The 15625-nt window shown below is 40.9% G+C and overlaps 1 protein-coding gene across 1 annotated transcript; it reads left to right on the forward strand.

Moving 5' to 3' along the window:
* Positions 1-12158: 12158 nt before the first annotated feature.
* LOC122775472 (arg8-vasotocin receptor-like) lies at positions 12159-15028 on the forward strand. Its single transcript, XM_044035359.1, has 2 exons — positions 12159-13444; positions 14038-15028. The coding sequence occupies exons 1-2, from the start codon at positions 12496-12498 to the stop codon at positions 14319-14321; spliced, it is 1233 nt and encodes a 410-aa protein (XP_043891294.1). The 5' UTR covers positions 12159-12495; the 3' UTR covers positions 14322-15028.
* Positions 15029-15625: the final 597 nt, after the last annotated feature.

Consider the following 15625-nt stretch of genomic DNA (forward strand, 5'->3'; position numbering starts at 1 on the left):
GGTTTTGTGTTTTAGTCTGTTGCACCACCCACAACCCAGTAACACAGCTCGTGGCACTCCAACACTTAAAAGTGTTACTGGAGCACAACATGTTGCCAACCTTAAAAAGCCTTGCTACCTGGAAAACAAGGGTCTGCGGTGGAGATGGACAGTCATATGGTGTATTCCAGGCGTCACCAACCTTTTTGAGACTGGGAGCTACCTGAAGGGTAGAGAATAACATGGAGGGCTACCATATTAACATTGTATGCAATAGTATGCAGTATACATTAATTCCAGTACTTACGATTATCACAGGTTTTTTGTTTTTTTTTATAAATTATATCAATGTTATTTTACCGAGTGAACATATGGATATATGCAAGTGATTTTCAATGTGCACTGTTGTCCTATGTAAACAAAACATGCACAATTTTAGTTTTCATTAAACGGTCAGTTGTCATCATCCATTAACACTGTGCAGGCACCTTATTGGCTGTTGGTGACCACTGGTGTACACTTTCATCACAGACATGGAGCCATAACAGTTTCGATAACGCCCTCTCTCTCTCGCCCACTCGCTCATTCACATTGTTAGTGGATATTGAACGTATATACTGTGTTTTTACAGCCTTGATTGTCGCCTTGTGACAGTGATACGTCTCCGCAGGTGTGACTCTGCTGCTGCTTGAAATAGACACAGACAGTTATGTACAGTATGTGCATAATGCATAAACACAGCATTAGTGTGGCTCCATGTTTCTCCTTGTGTGTGTGTGTGTGTGTGTAAATACTTGTGCACAAAAATGTCCTCACTCCATATGGTTTATACAATTGTTGGTCCTCACAAAGCACAAATACAAGAACACACACACATACTTTAAAGGTCAGTGTCATAATTGAGTAGTTAAAGTCCAAAACATAACAGCTACTCCGGTCTTTTTCCATTCATCAGCATGTCACCGTAGCATTTTAGCTCAAAGCTATGCGACTCAGTCTCATCATTGTCTGTGAGCTTATCGCTCCAAAAAGGAAAATGATGGCCCTTGTTCCTGTGTTGTGTGTGTGTGTGAGGGTATATTTACTTCCCTCCGAGGATGACGTGGAGTGTGAATACAGAGCAGTTTCCTCTGTGAACCGGATCTGTGGGTCACCATTGACGGATGAAGCGGAGTCACCAGGGGCGCGGTGGCTGCTTTTTCATTCACTGTGAGCAGCCTGGGTCCCGTCAGTGTCTCCAGCTTGGTCACAGTTTCACACAGATCATCACGTCCTGCTTCACATTGTGTATCGAGTATAATCATTTTTTTTCAGTACCCAAATTATGTTTCTCTTGTGTTCGCCGGCAGATGAAAAGTGACTCTGGGACAAGACTACGTGAGGCTGGGAATTTAAAAGCCTTTGGTCTCATCAATAAATGGTAAGACCAGTGAGACGTGATGTTTTTGAAATTTGAAACCACAAATCCCCAACTCTGATCCAGTGACCTAAAACTGAGCTTTCACAGAAAGTCCTCAAAGGTCTGAATAATACAGCTCGCTCTGTCGAACAGACACAGCCCAAATGAGCCCGACCTCCTCAGTGGGCTGTTTTTTTAAAGACCGCAGGGAAACATAAACCTTGAGTTTGTGTCGAGGGTCAACGTAAATAAAGATTTTTGGCATCAAGACAGACAGAGTGGAGTGAGATGAGATCAAAAAAGGAAATCTTGTAACAGGATGATACGATTGTGTTTAATTATGTAATTATGAGCGTAATGGTTTGCCTTTCTAACTCAAAACACAGTAGCCACGTTCTTGCTGAGACTGAGATAAGGTTGAGAGCGCATTTCTGTCCAGGATATAGTAATGGGCTATAGCCAGCAATCAGTTTGCTGACTTTGGCATAAAGACGTCTCTTTTTCTTTATATACATTAAGCAAGGAACATGTTGGCTTTAGATGTGTGCTTAGAACTTGTGTTTTTGTAGGCACTGTCAAAGGACGTTTAGCCTAAAGAAACTGCAAGCCATTGTGCTCCGCTCGTTGTGATGTGGGTTAGAATATTAAAACGTTATGGAGACTAAACCTGATTTAAAAAAAAAAAAAGAAGAAGGTCTGGATAAAAACAGTTTCTGAAACAACTCCATGTAGGATTAAAGCGTTTGACAGCATCCTTCACCATAACCAAGCCTGGATTTGTTCCATATGAGCTAAACCTCGTGGATATGAATAAACAGACGATCTCTTGGTACACAGAAGTGCACACTTACCTCAGCCTGCTCGCACGGTCTGCAGGAGACGACACAGTGATTCAGTCACACACACACACACACACACACACACAATAAGAGCAAGAAGAACATAGAAAGCGGAGTGTTGAAAAGGCCAAGCTGGATCACTTCTCATTCTCGTCGCAGAAAGGTGCCAGCAAAACCAGAAGTGTCTCTTCCTGTTCACCCTTACAGTACAGCTCTCTGCAGAGGTTTATATTATCTCCCCTGCACCTCATGATTCCAACACTGCCCTCCACTAATGAGCCAGAGTGGAATTCTAAGAATCTTGTCTTGGTCTATGATACATAAAACGTGTAGCTGAGGCTACCCACTACAGACAAAAACCCTGATACAGGTCACACTTTTATAATTAATAGATTTACGTGGACTTTACATAACCTGGAGGTTTCTATAATATTTACTGCTACTCCCTTGAGCCATTTTGAATTAGTGTTACTATTATTTTACTTAAGTTTATTTGACTTAGATAAACTGAATGTAAAAGTCTGTGTGGGTTGTCCTGGTTTTCCTCAGAGCTGCTGCAGACTGAGGGCAGGAAGCTACTGTGAGTCTTCTCCCTGCCGAGCAACCTGCTAAACATTTATTTAGACCGATGCTGAAATGCCAACACCTGTTACTTCTCTGGATGCTTGCCACAATAATGACAAGGCAACGGAAAGTCTTATTTGATTTGATTATGCATTCAATGTGTGTCACTCTTCAAGAAGCAAATAAAATGTCAATTGAATCATTCAAAAATATTCTATTTTATTGTTTGAAAATCGTTTGCTCTGTGCACTCCCCTGAATTTGTCCTTTAGCGGTTTTTTGTTTGCGATTCTGACCATGGGCGGTCCTTAGGAAGCTGCCTGCTGATTGGCTAGTTTTGGAGCGACAGCTCAATGGACCAGAAGTAGTCACGGAATTTATAATTGTAAGTATCTAACGTTTGTCAGATTATAAACGTTAGATACTTACCCCTCCAAGTGACTACTTCCAGTAGAACAAGTGCACATTTTCAGACGATAAAATACAATATTTTTGAATGATTAAATCGATATTTTATTTGCTTCTTAAAAGGTGTTGTTTGAAAAAACTGACACAAATCCAATTCCATATGTTATAAATAAAACAAACATCTCCTAAAAGTGTGTGCATGCGTGTGTGTGTACATGTGTGTGCACATACCATGTCTGATGTGTGGACTGTCTGTGCTCTACAGATAGTGATGGTAAGAATGTAAACTGAATCTGGGATGGTGAATTGATGCTCCTCCCTAAATCTATTTTTGCTTTTCAAACATAATGCGTTTGTTTGGAAAAAACATGAAATAAAAAGTAGACTCCATCTACGCCTTAGTACGTGCCAGAATTATAGATAATATTATTAATGAATTCCTTCTCTTGAGACTAAAAATGTACAGAGCACTAAGCCCCACAATCATTTCTCTGACTCAAAATGAGAGCAATCCTGACCAGGGTCATGTAACCTTTCATCAAACACAATAATGGATGGGATCAGAGCCTGATTCTCCGATATAATTGGGTCATATGTGGATTCAACGGCAGCGAGATGATTGTTGCCTCCTCTCCTGAGTCGTGTCAATGCCTCCGAGTTTCCCATGAGCTCTGACACACGCGCAGAGACATGCGGGAACCACCAAATGCATACACATGTTCATCAAAACGCTCGCCACACACGCCAGATTTTCCACTGAGCTAATCTGTCTTCATCTAAATAACGGCGTCATTTTTGCTGTTCACGTTGAAGGGAACTTTCTCGTCAGTGACGTACATGTATGCATGTGCTCTCTTTACAATCTCACGTCGTATCCATGGCTGCATCACGACGCGTTGTGCAGGTGTGGCAAAACATTGTTTCCTCACATTTCAATGTCAAAGATTGAGGTCTCTTCTGCTTTGGATAATGTCTTTGTACGACAACAACAAGAACAAAAAAAAAAAGCCATAAAATAACCTCCGCTTTGTGAGTAACACTGACAACAGCAGGGACTTCAAAGCATTTTTTTCAGAGAAATATAAAGTGGCCGCTTCATTTACACAGAGAACAAGACGACTGCGCCTCGAAACAGATGTACGAATGGCTGCGTTGCTTCACAGTGGAGAACATTGCTTTCTTATACTGTCTTATCTGTGACAAGGGGTGAAGCGCAATGTATCAAGCAATTCATCAGTCACACTTACAAGTTTAGTCATTCTAGATAACGGATATGTCAGTAAATCACGTTATGTAGGTATGTTTCCCACATGCTTGAACAGGCAAAACTGACAGAAGGATTCACTTGTTGTTTTTTAAATAGATGCGTGATGTTCATTTATGTGATTTAAACTGGCACTGGTGCTTAGTTTCTTATTTCATTACATTTTTAGAATAAGACGGACATGCACATCACTTGGACGGATCTTCTTTATCGGACTGACTTCCCGTCATAGATAGTCTAACCAAACAAAATGATTCCCAACTTTAAAACCCAAGTGCATAACTTTTAAATATAAATATAATGTCCATTAGATTCAAGTCAATGTCAAATGAGTTTTACACTTGAAGCCAAAGACGTTATTCTTCACGACTGAGTATCAGATTAAAATATTCAATCTTTCGAGAGTAAAGTTGTAATATTATGGGAATGAAGTCGCAGTTCATCAAAAGGTCATGATATTATGAGAAATACATTTGTAATACTATTCCATTATTATTTAATTCAGGTTATGAGTGCGTAGGTGCTTGCAGTCGACCACTACCAGCCTTTTCCTACTCCACAGAAGAGACGATCTCCTCTAAGTTCTTGTGATTCTTTCTCCCAAACAGACTTGGTTTCTTGCACAATCTTTTGCAAAGTCCCGATGCTGATAATGATGATAATGTGGTGCTGATGTGCCAAAAGATTAAGTATTTCCTTATTTGTGCAGCTCAAACCAAAATATAACCTCCCGAAATGTTCCGCGTTCCTCATCTTGACGCAGGTTGCAGCTCAGATTGTGCTTGAATAATGACTTTACTCTCATATTATCACGACTTTATTCTCAAAAGATTAAGAGGGAATATTGTTCCATATAAAATATTGTTTTTAATAATACACTAATTTGTCCCATACATTGTAAAGCTATAGTGCCTAACTTAAATACCTGTTACATTCAAACACTTGTCAGATGAGCTCACACAATGCTTGACTCTCTCTCACATGAGTGTTTTCGCACGATAGCCGTGTTGTTTAGATCTCATGTTGCCTGGCAACCTTCCCACACTGCACACAGGAAGTGATTTGTTATAATCAAGACAGGTGGAGGAAACTTGTGTGCAGTGGAATTCAACAGTGAATTCCACTGCACACAAGAACTGGTTGTTCTGTAATTTGACGGGACAAAGGTGTCGAGTCTTGACAGTGATTATTCCAGAAAATGTCCCAAACAGATGACAAAAACAGATGTACACTTGTACACCATGCACAACATATTAAGATCTATTGAGGAACAATGTGTTAAAGCACTCATTAAATAACCTGGCTCCAAAGCATCAGCATTCACGGTGACAGATTAAGGGATATACAGTATCAACATAGAGTTGACATCCAATTGAAATGCATTCCTACATTTCCAAAATCCCCGAAGCATAGGGTTTCTATCATTTTTATAATCAATGTGTAAAAAAACACTGTTTCCAATGGATTTCTATCATATTTTGTGTTTTTTCTTTCTTTTGCCCCTTCTAGCACACCATGTTTTTATCTTTTGAACAAGTATCCAAAGAAGTAAGTATCACGGAAAGGTACCGACAGTTACCGATGCTGCGCGGTGCTTGTAAATCTGTAGTGTTTGTAGTTCTGGAGGGAAGTCTGAACAAAATGTGATGCTGCTCAAACTGTTTTTCCAGGATCTCCAACCCGACCTTTAATGACTTAGTATTTGACTTCACAAAGCTTTCATACTTTATCTCTTAACCCTAAAACCTAAGCCTCAAAATGTCCATCTGGACGTTTGTTCCTGCTTATTTTAACCATAAATGGGCCAGAAAATGTCCTGCTGGAAAAAAGTGCTTTTGCCCATTTTTCCAGAATAACTTACAGTATATGTTGTGAATTAGGGAATTAGTGAATTAGCCAAATAGTGAAGTTTTATTTAAAAAAACAAACAAACACTCTAGTTGTACAAAAACACCAGATTTTGTAAGTTAAATTAGAAATTTGAACAGTATAAAACATATTTATAATAAACAAAAATTCGTTTTTATCTTGAAAAACAGGCCAAAAATATGGAAACTATATACAGGCGCCCTTCCAACTTTTTCTCTTTCTGGCGTCAAAAACGATGATTCGTCGGCTTCCTGCAACAGCATGAGTGAAATGTCCGTTATGACCGTGTAATTACGCTAAAGCAAACATGTGGTCTGCGATACGCTCTGTGTTAAAGGGGTTAAAGCCTCCAAAAAAGAGTTTGTTCTTGAAGAAGGTAAATAGAATATGTATTTATATAGATGTTTAGCTTGACGTCCTCTAATGAAGGACTTCCAAATGCAAAGACATGTGAGGAGAAGCATGAAGATGAGAGGTTAATAACCCAGTCTTAATGTGAGTGAGGAATCTGCCTACAGCTGAGGAAGAAACATTTAAATGATTCATTGAGAGTGCAGGAATCATTAGACACAGCCTGGCTATTTGTGGTTGATTAAATTATCCATAACAATGTTGATTGTTTCCGAGTGAAAAGAGAAAGTCTTTGGATGAAGTGGTTATTTCATATAAAAAAAACACAATATCACCATTTACAATAATGTGATGTGATGAAAAGTGCCCATAACACTCGTTCTCATGCGCTGTTCACGTTGAATAGATCAATACAGGACCGATGAGCGACGGCGGGGAAACAAAATAAAACCGCATCGCGTTATGATAAACATAAAATGATCTCGCTTTTCAACGCCTTGAGTGGAATTAGGGTAAAATGAAATCATGCCGCAGCTCTATGAGATGTCTGTGACAAGGAAGTCCACACAATGTTCAAAGGAAAATCACATTAGGTCAAGGTTATTGTGATGGAATTTACATTTCTCCACAGTGCTTTGTTGTAAATACTACGCTTATAATGTTGTTCACACTGTTGAGTTCATAAAAACAAGTCCATGTATGAGGGTCATTTTTATTTACATCATGAGCTTGTGGACCTGGAACGTTTCTCTCTGGCCGTTCGTCTCTGACGAGCCTTAAACAATTCCAGTGTCGAAACCAAACACAGAAACATTTCACTTGTGTGTGTTAAACAAGTGAACAGTCGCACGAGTCAAGCTGCCACAACTGCCTCAACTCATGTGAGGGGTTTACATGGGATTGTGGCCGATAAGCATCAGTGAGGTCAGCCACTAATGCTGAGGGAGACAGTCTGGTGACCTCAAGGTTCTGGCTGAGGCTCAGGTGGTGGTGGGTGGTGTGGGGGCTTTTACAGCTTTATATGAAGAAAAACAGAGAAAAAGGAGAAATTAAGGGGGCTGAACTACTGCTGCACAGCTGGAAGGACATCATTCCAACAAGTCCTTAAACTTTAAGAGAATATACTGTAAGTCATAAATCATCCGTGGAAGCAGCTGATTACAAGCCACGGTTACATTTTATTGTTAGGCAACCCACAGAAGTGTGGAGGCATGAGCGTCCTCAGGGGGTTTCTATAAACTACATATAGGGGAAGAGTTTCTTTTTGCTTCAAACTTCTCTCTAAGGTGATGCTTCTTTAGATTATAGGCTCATATTTTTTTTTGGGGGGGGGGATTTTTATGTTCACACAATTCTAATTAATGTCCCTTTGTTCTTGACTTGACGCAATATTATTTTATCAAAGGAGAAAAAAAAGAATTCCGACTCTGTTTCAGCTCCATTGAAACAATATTAATTTATTAAAAAAAAAAAATTAACTCAGCTGTATCCTTAAACTTCAGTCGCCGCACTGTGATGAAGTAAAACAAGCTGCGTCTCAGAGGAACCATTTTTATGGCTCTTAAAAAATGACTCTTTCATAATTCATGATCCAGTTCATTTGTACGCCGCTGCTGTCCTTCGTTTTGAACGCACAGGCGAGGGAAGTTCATTGTGTTTTCTCTGTATGTCGGTTGCATAACTACTGTGTGCTTGGTATGGATTCTTCTCAAATATTAGCCTGGACACGGTGTTTACCGAGGCGGTGATTTACTGTTCTCCTGATGACAAAGGAGGACACGTAAACCTACATATAAACTTACATAATGAATGAACGCACCGGCTTCTGCTGAGGTTCTGTTCACTCTCATACCTTTTAGCCATAAAATATGATTATGTACATAATTAAATGTTTGACATGATCTTTGTTGAAGTCCAACAGATTTGTGCTGTATTGATCGAGCAAAGAAAAACAGAGATAACTCCTGCTGCACCAGGAGGTGAACTTTACAGTTTCCCTTTTTTTATAAACTATTTTTTCACCCTCTCTTTGCTCTTATATACAGCCAACATGTTTTATCAAGTAGTCGATGGCATTATATTTCAAAGGCAGTCTATGCGTCGTACAGGGTGAAAGGGCAACTGAAGGGTATAGCAGTCCATGAGGTGTTGAGGATTTAAACCATGCAGCCACAATTAGAGGAGAGACCATTCCTCTCAAAATAAACCACACATGAAGCCCTCTGATGAAAACTCCAGCATGTACAAAAGTTCTTTTGCATATTTCCAAAAACATCCTTACTGATCAGCTAGAGGAATAAGAGATAATGAACATAAAAATAAAGTCTACCCAAGTCTCTGCACATAGTTAAATCAAAAATTGGAGCAGTTGAATTCAGTTTGAAGATAAAAAAAATGGTATTTTAATTTAAATGTATGATTAAGTTGTTTTCCCTGTGTCCTGATAACACATGACCCCAAATCTCTAAGTAGAACAAAATGAGCAGTGCTTACAAAGCATTAAGTGTGTGACTAAAAAGGGGTAATAGCATAGAAATTATTCATATTGGTGCTTCTGGCGACCTAATATATATATATACATATATATTATATGTATATATATATATATATATTCCCATGATTCCCAGGACCAGACAAATGAGCCACAGTTGAGGATGAATAGAGTTCTCATGTAATGGAGCTAACAACCAGGCCTGGAGGTGTAATAAAGGCATCGGGCGTTTCCAGCGAAACATCACAAACAGGAAATGAGGATAAACCTGGTTCCACTCCAGTGTGAAGGGAAAATCCACTGTCGGCGAACCCCTAAGGACAGGACTCCAAAGTAGCACAGTGGATGTGCTACAGTGGAGTGTTCAGGACTGGTTCCCACACAGGGAGGTCGTTCAGTTGATCAGCAAAGGGCCACAGCATCAGTCATGTCCCTTCATGTGGTTCTGGTGGGAAGAATTACAGAGACAGAATTAGACGACTTTAATACATTCTTAAGACGGTTAAACTGGACAGCAGGAAAGGGGCCCGCGTTTTGCACCGCTAAATATAAAGGGCCATCGGAAATGAAAGGGAAGAAGTAGACGGCGAAGCGCTGTGAACACAATAAAGATAACTCTCCTCACTATCAGCATATAGATGAGCACAATTACCCACAGCCAGCTGGCAGTCATGTGCACTCACAGTGGAAACTGTAACACTGTTATGGGTCAATGCTGAGGCAAAGACCTGCAGGACTAGTGAGTGGAGACTTGGAGGACGCTCCAACCAGGGACTCCCCACACTGTGACACTGCTTGGGGGTTTTCTATTTTTTTTATATATGATGTTTCACTGGTTTGAGCATCACAAATATTATTCAATTATGTCAGAAGCCTTTAATAAAGCAAAACAAATAAAAGGAAGTGGAGCAGAAACATGGGGAGTTCACCAGGAACAGACTAGACAACTGTAACCAAAGCCTAAACCAGAACAAACCAAACACACAAACCAAACTAAATGCCCCAACGCAGAGACTAAATACACCAGAGACAATCAAACACAGGTGCGACACAAACGAGACACAGGTGAAACTCATCAGGGGCGGGGCAGGCAATCAGGGCAGACAGGACAGGAAGCAAAACCACACACAAGGTACACAGGACAGAGAAACTTCAAAATAAAACAGGTTCAACTAAAATCCACGGGTCATGACAAATTCACACAGAAGCATAAATTTGTGTCTCAAACATTATAATTAGGTTTTTCTTTTCTTTTTCTTTGTACACACCAGCAGTGAACACACACAAGCTGAGCACAGGAGAAGTGGGCAGCACTTTTCTGCACCTGGGGGGGGGATGGGGGGCGGGGTACCTTGAATGACCCTCCCAGCACTTGACCCGTCCCAGGACTTGAACCGGCAACCCTCCACTGTCCGCGTGCTACTGTGATTCCTGATTTCACTCAGAATCTACTGATGAGCAACATTTTTTCATTTCAAACTTATCTCAACAGTGCAAATCATTCTCTATGAATGTGGAGATTTCCACATTCACACGTGTGTCAATAGTGTAACAGGTATAATAAGTAAGGAGTTTCATGGTGATACATCTTATTTTTATATTAATCATCAAGTTACTGTATATCTTGGTGCTAACAAAGGATCATGTGTGTCATACATAAGAAAGGATGAAGCCATTATCAAATTGAATTTACAAATATTTCCATGTGGAGGCATTACAATAAACGTAGATATTACCTTGACATTATTTTAGAAATTACACTTATTATTACATTCATATCATCTCATTACGACCAAAATATTTCCATTTTTGTTTCCGAGCTCCAAACTGCAATTACAAATGAGTACATAGAATCATCATATCACCTTTCTATGACAAAGTTAGTACCGTACTATTGGAATCTCGCGCAGCATCGTACTGTGAATCATTGTCCAGTTGAGCAGAGTAAACGTGATAAAGCCACAAGCAAGGCAAGTTGTTCACTGGTGAATTAAAGTCATTTCAGAGTGAGGTCACATGTGAGCTCAAAAATCCCGCCTTAGAAACTCTGATTAAAGCGCTTGGATGCATACATATGAATATGACAACAGCCCCAGAGTGATGAAATATTCATGTGAATTTACTGATGTCAGTGGATGTGTTGACAGTGAGGTGTATAGATGAGTAGTGAGTGATTCTGATGAATACTTGAAATGTAATGCTGTCAGCATCACTGACTGCAGGCTGCCCAACTCCAATAAAGTGGATGCTGATATAATGGTTAGCAAATGAGACAATAATCCAATAAAGAAAAGACATGTTTAAATATGTTTCTTCTTAAAGTGCAGTACCTCTAAATCAAATTGTAGTTTTATGCTAAATGTGAATTTGTTTACAGAGAAAATATTAAAGGCACAAGCAACTGGCACTGACATGCAAACACCAGAGCACATTATGTAATGTGTCCCTTTGAGGGGTGTTTATAATTACAACTCGCTTCTCGCAGCTTGAATACTCCATTCAGTTTCAATTTGGGCTTGAATAGGAAACACTGACACTGAATAAATCAAGACGATAGGTTCATCCGGCAAGCCATTTCAAATAAACATATTTTTTAAGTTATCATTGCACAAGTTTCTTTGCTCCGGGGGAGTGAAGACAAACAACATTCCTGTGTGTTGATCAATGAATTCCCGATGAAGTAAATGCAGCAGACTTCACAGAAATGTGTTGCATGTGAAATTGAGATCATGCTACATCCACTCAGCATTTGAATATGACCACTGTTCCCGACTCAACTTGGCCAACTCCCTTACAGTTTTGCAATTCTAGTTTGCGTGTCTCTTTAATACAGTGTGAGAGCTGCCATGGGGTAGGGGCTGGCTGTGCACTGCAAAAAAAAAAAGAAAAGAAGAAGAAGCGGTGTGTGTGTGTGTGTGACTAATTCCATGGTTATAATGTGAGCAGTGAGCAGTTTTCTGGAAAACCTGTCTTCAAACAGACCAGTGCGCACTGGAACAAATTAAATCAAATATTTCCACTTATGTTAAAATACCCCTTTTATTCATTCCCTGCAGGACACATGCATTTGATTTGCTTTCAAACTCTGTTTTAGGTTCTACCCCCACACGAGGTAACTTTCTGAGGCGTGTCATTTTTTGCAGTGTATCTGCTTTACGCACACGATTGTCTGCAATTTGACTTGAGTTTAAAAAGCGCAGCAGCGGCAGCCACAAGTCAGAGCACAGCGGGATCCTCTGTGTGTGCGTCAGGTAGCTCCTTAAACGGATCGGAGAGGCACTTCTCGGCCCCTCTGGCACTGAATCCGCTAGGGCGCACAGAGGGGCAGTGCCATGCACACTCCTGCTTATGCGTTGCTTCTAAGCGGAGGGAACCGGTCTCTGGTTTTCACTCCCACTAACGACCTAACGATGGGGGCGCTTGGGAACAACACAGTCCATCCAAATGGTTCCGATCCATTTGCGAGAAACGAGGAGGTGGCCCAAATGGAGATCATGGTCTTAAGCATCACCTTCGTGGTTGCAGTGATTGGAAATGTGAGCGTCCTCTTGGCGATGTACAACACCAAGAAGAAGATGTCGCGGATGCACCTCTTCATCAAGCACCTGAGCCTGGCGGACCTGGTGGTCGCCTTCTTCCAGGTACTGCCGCAACTCTGCTGGGACATCACCTACCGCTTCTACGGTCCAGACTTTCTCTGCAGGATAGTGAAGCACCTCCAGGTGATGGGGATGTTTGCCTCCACCTACATGATGGTGATGATGACCCTGGACCGTTATATTGCCATCTGCCACCCCCTGAAAACTCTCCAGCAGCCCACCCAGCGCTCCTACATCATGATCGTCTCAACGTGGATGTGCAGCCTGGTCCTCAGTACACCGCAGTACTTCATCTTCTCCCTGAGCGAGGTGAAGAACGGCTCGGGCACCTACGACTGTTGGGCGAACTTCATCGAGCCCTGGGGCACCAAGGTGTACATCACCTGGATCACTGGCGGCATCTTCCTCGTGCCAGTGGTCATTCTTGGGATGTGCTACGGGTTCATCTGCCACAATATCTGGAAAAACATCAAATACAAGAAAAGGAAGACGACGGCAGGTTCTGCGGGCAAGAGCGGGCTGATTGGGAAGAATTCAGTCAGCAGCGTCACAACCATCTCCAGAGCGAAGCTGAGGACCGTTAAAATGACTTTTGTGATCGTCCTGGCGTACATCATTTGCTGGGCACCGTTTTTCACAGTGCAGATGTGGTCAGTGTGGGACGAAGACTTCCAATATGCTGGTGAGTGCGACACGAATTCATTTAAATATCCAATCTTTGGGTTAATTGTCGATTATAAACAACTGTTGTGCGTAACCACAAATCCATTTGCGCACGGTCTTTACGCACGGTTTTACTTGGCACACAAAAACAAATATATTCCTATATAATGAATTCATTGACGACACAAACGTAACGTGAACAGGTGAAACATATTTTTTTGTTTAAAATGATGAAACTAAGAGATGAGAGAAGGAAGAAAAAAAAATGTTTTAACTTCATGCAAAATGTCTGTTGATCTGCAAATATTTCATTCTTGTCATAATGATATTGTTACACTGCTACACATTTGAATTGCCATATTTTATGTCCAACAGGCAGACTACAAATACCCAGAAAATCACATTCCCAAAAAGAGGAATTGTGTGTAAAACACTAACCTTTTTAATGTGTGACTTTGAAACATTTTCACATATTTAAGGGGGAAAACAGACATGTTTTACATTTTGGCACGATATAAATTAGCTCTAACAGGTCTTCCTGCTGCTTTGCCTGTGCCAGATGTTTGTTTGACTGATTATTCTTTTCCTCTCTCCTTTCTCTCTGCTTTACAGATTCTGAGAACACAGCAGTGACTCTGTCTGCACTCCTCGCCAGCCTCAACAGCTGCTGTAACCCGTGGATATACATGATCTTCAGTGGTCACCTCCTCCAGGATTTTTTGCACTGCTTCTCTGGCTGTCACAAAACAAACATGGACTTCAAGAAGGAGGACTCAGACAGCAGCATCCGCAGGACCACGCTGCTGACTAAGATGACCAACCGCAGCCCCACAGGCAGCAGTGGCAACTGGAGGGAGCTGGACAACTCACTCAAGTCCTCCATTCAGACGGAGTAAACACACACAGCAGGCAACTCTGTTTACAGGGGTAATAGGGATGGACATGTGTCTGGCAAGAACACCGCGGTACACAAACAGAATCAGCTCCTCTCAGCTTTGTCCATGACCGGCCATTGGCTGATAATATGTGCTTCACACTCTAAACCAATCAAGACTTGAAAGAGATACAGATAATTACAAAATCCATGTTATTTTTACTTGTATTCATATCTCATATCTTTCTTGGGACACTGGTGATCTGTGCTGCCATCGAAGAACCTTTCCTGTTAAGCTGTTTGCAAAGGTGATCTGTATGGTCCAATGGTCTGTAGTGGTGTAAACAACTCTTCTGTACCACTGGTCTCTGTAAAACTGGGGCGCCTCATCCATTGTGTGTGAACATCTGAGAAATGCTCCGACATTTGAGTCTTACATCTGCATCCTACTTATTTGCAGAAGTTGTTTTTTTTGTTGTTTTTTCTTCATGTTAAAGTACACAGCCCTGGCTCTCATGGCTGCTCAGCAGATGGAAAATAGCAGGACATCCACCTATTAGACAGACACTCGATCACACACTCGGCGCTGCTGCGCGATTGGTCACAGTTCTGCCTACTGACCCAAAAGACACTCCCATTGCTTTCACAAAATGTGCAGAAGAAAACATTCCACGAACTCTACGTCAGCACACTTCCCAACTTTTTTTTTTTTTTGTTAAACATCCTGCACCATTTGGTGTGTGTGTAGGGGGTTCTGTGTTTGGCTTAATTTGCACTTCAGACAAAAACAATTTCCTGCACGCCACTGTGATGCACAACAACATAATGTTTCTCAGATGAACGCAAGGACCCCAGAAGGCCGTGTATATTTTACTGCGTCGAGATATTTCTATATTTGTACATAACTATTTGTAAATACAAGTCTGCTAATATATGTAAATCTGCTCAATGTGAATCATATTTGTCTGTATTGGCTTGTTCGCACTGAAGAATCAAAAAATATCCTGTATTTTGTCGAAGTATACACATGTTCAAATATACACAGTGATGTACTGGATACGACGCTGGCTCTGTTTCCTGTTTTCACAGTTACAACACAGATGATATAATCGCCGCTTCACGTGCAGTAGCCTACAGGCAGTTTGAGTTTCCTCAACAAAAAAAAAAAAATGGAACAAGTTTTGATTTATATATCTCGCCAGTCTAAGCACTAAATCCTGCCAAAGTCTGGGACTTTGCAACAGAGCAACCTTTCAACAGAACATGTGAAACCAGAGAGACTGTCCACCCCCACAGAATTCATAATATATGGTCATTTAAGAGAAA

This window comes from Solea senegalensis, linkage group LG10 (genome assembly GCF_019176455.1).
Source record: "Solea senegalensis isolate Sse05_10M linkage group LG10, IFAPA_SoseM_1, whole genome shotgun sequence".
Classification (NCBI taxonomy): domain Eukaryota; kingdom Metazoa; phylum Chordata; class Actinopteri; order Pleuronectiformes; family Soleidae; genus Solea; species Solea senegalensis.